General features: G+C 38.0%; 1 protein-coding gene across 1 annotated transcript; it reads right to left on the bottom strand.

Moving 5' to 3' along the window:
- Positions 1-226: 226 nt before the first annotated feature.
- On the bottom strand, positions 227-1,556 carry LOC113276037 (basic 7S globulin 2-like). The gene is made up of 2 exons (XM_026525633.1): positions 1,175-1,556; positions 227-1,056 (listed from the first exon to the last, which is right to left on the bottom strand). Exons 1-2 carry the CDS (start codon positions 1,554-1,556, stop codon positions 227-229), a joined length of 1,212 nt encoding a protein of 403 aa, XP_026381418.1.
- Positions 1,557-2,027: the final 471 nt, after the last annotated feature.

The following is a 2,027-nucleotide window of genomic DNA, read 5'->3' as shown; positions in this document are numbered from 1 at the left end:
CTCGACTATATTTGGGTTTAATCTTGGTCCCAGACCAAATATACTCTGGACTTTAATCGTTGATCAAAATTTGATCTATAATATGTCACACTACGTCTGTTCAAAAGACCAAATATCTGGGTTTAGTCGCCCAGTGTGGACGCTCTAATCGAAAGAACTAACGAATACCAGACAAAAAACAATTGATCATAGTACCAAGCGCAAAACTAACAATAACTGCTTATTATTATTGGAAATCGAAGTTAGAGCAACTTGTTTGTCTACGTCTACCAAGTGTTGTAGTAAATCCCAACCTCATTTTAGCAAGATTGAACTCCAACAGATTGTCTTCCAACTGATACCCACCAATAACTAGCATGTTTGCGTCATTACCTCGATGGACGAATCCCAAACACGATACTTCATCACTAACCCTCACCATAGAATTTGGTCCGAATATCTTCCAAACTATATTCTCTTTATGCAAGACGAGACTGATCACTGGCACAACAGCGCCCATGCATGAACCTGAAATATTCCTTGAATCAAAACAAGTGCCAAACGGTGCTACCGGAGCCACTCTAGGAATATTCATAGCTTTAGCTTGCTCGCTAAATATGCTAGTGAATTGATTATAAATTGATGTGCGCATAACAGTGTAAGGAATTAAGGTGTTAATAGTAGTTAGTATACGGAACCGATACTCGGTAGAATTGCTATACATTGGAATTTTTGCTTCGCGGATTTTGATTGAGTTTACTTGAATGTAATATTCTGATGTTGAAAACGCAATAGGATTAGTATAGAATGGTGTGTAGGTAAGTGAAGTTGAGAGATCATTTCCTGGTTGCATTATGTAAGGTCCCCCACCAATAAATATGACACCTTTGGATGATGTTGATGATGGCAGGCACATTGCAAATACTCTTGGGATACGAAAGGACAATGAAAGCTGTAAAGGAACTGAAACTGCGAAAGGTCCGAAACCAGCCATTCCTTTAACCCTCTCCGCAAGCCCCTTTAAGAGAGAAGTTGATCCGCAACCGAATGAAAAATTACGAACCGTTACATCTGGACCTAATTTAGACCCATTTATACATGACTGTGTAGATACAACATCTGAAATAAAATAGTTGAAGGATTCGGTACTTGTGCCGGAAAAAGTATTTCTCAGAAAAATAATGCATGTATCTACACAGTGTCCACATGATAGGGTCAGAATAGGGTCCACATGATTTAGAAATTTTCTGAAGCTTTAGGCACTCGCTTCCGAGGCAATTGAGGGAGCGGTTAGATGATGAAACATAGCCTTCCTGACAATCAACCCATAGGATTTCACCAGCCAAATTAACAACTAGGCTTTCAGCGACTAGAGGAGTTCCTTGCTTAATATATGTCAGATACTGAAGAGTTGAGGAATCTTTAGTTACTGGAAGTACAACTCCTTGAGGTCGAGATGAAGAAGCTGGTTGAGCATTAGAGAAAGAAACAATGAAGACAAGAAAAAAAATAGCACTAAAGAACACCGAAGAAGAATAAGAATTAGATGACTGATGAGTTAGAGAAAAAGAAGCCATATTTGGGTTACTAAAAGATTTAGATGCTAGATAAGAGAAAAGTGTATTTTGTGAATCAATTGACACTTAGTGGTAGGTTTTATAATCACAATTTAGATCTCGCAAAATTTTCTAAAACATTAATGTTCTTGCAAAACAATGTGCAGTCTTTAATGATTGAAGGGCTTTTTAATAAAATGCCCTCATGTTTTTCGAAATATATTTAATGCCCACGTATACAGATGTTAGTGTATACGTTGCAATGCGTGGCATTTATTGAGCCATATCAAAATACGTTCATGCCCTTGAATACATGGACTAGGGCCGAGACGAAAGAATGAGTCAAAGTAAACTCAACTCAGTGCCGAGCTGAATCAATACCAAACTATCACTGTTCATCTTCTTATTCCCCAATTTTTGTGAACAAAACCCTAACAGAAGTCCGCGGTTGCGAAATAATTTCACAAAAACCCTAAGATAAGTCTGCGATTG

The sequence above is a fragment of the Papaver somniferum genome, chromosome 1 (assembly GCF_003573695.1).
Source record: "Papaver somniferum cultivar HN1 chromosome 1, ASM357369v1, whole genome shotgun sequence".
Classification (NCBI taxonomy): domain Eukaryota; kingdom Viridiplantae; phylum Streptophyta; class Magnoliopsida; order Ranunculales; family Papaveraceae; genus Papaver; species Papaver somniferum.
The sequence above is the reverse complement of the archived record's forward strand: the minus strand, read 5'-3'. Positions and strand labels throughout refer to the sequence as shown.

Excerpts from the sequence above, each read along its gene's own strand:
- LOC113276037 (XM_026525633.1), bottom strand. The coding sequence starts at position 1,556 with ATGGCTTCTTTTTCTCTAACTCATCAGTCATCTAATTCTTATTCTTCT. Across the intron at positions 1,057-1,174 it reads CCCTATCATGTGGACACTGT|GTCCAGATGTAACGGTTCGT; the intron begins GTAGATACATGC and ends GGTCTAAATTAG.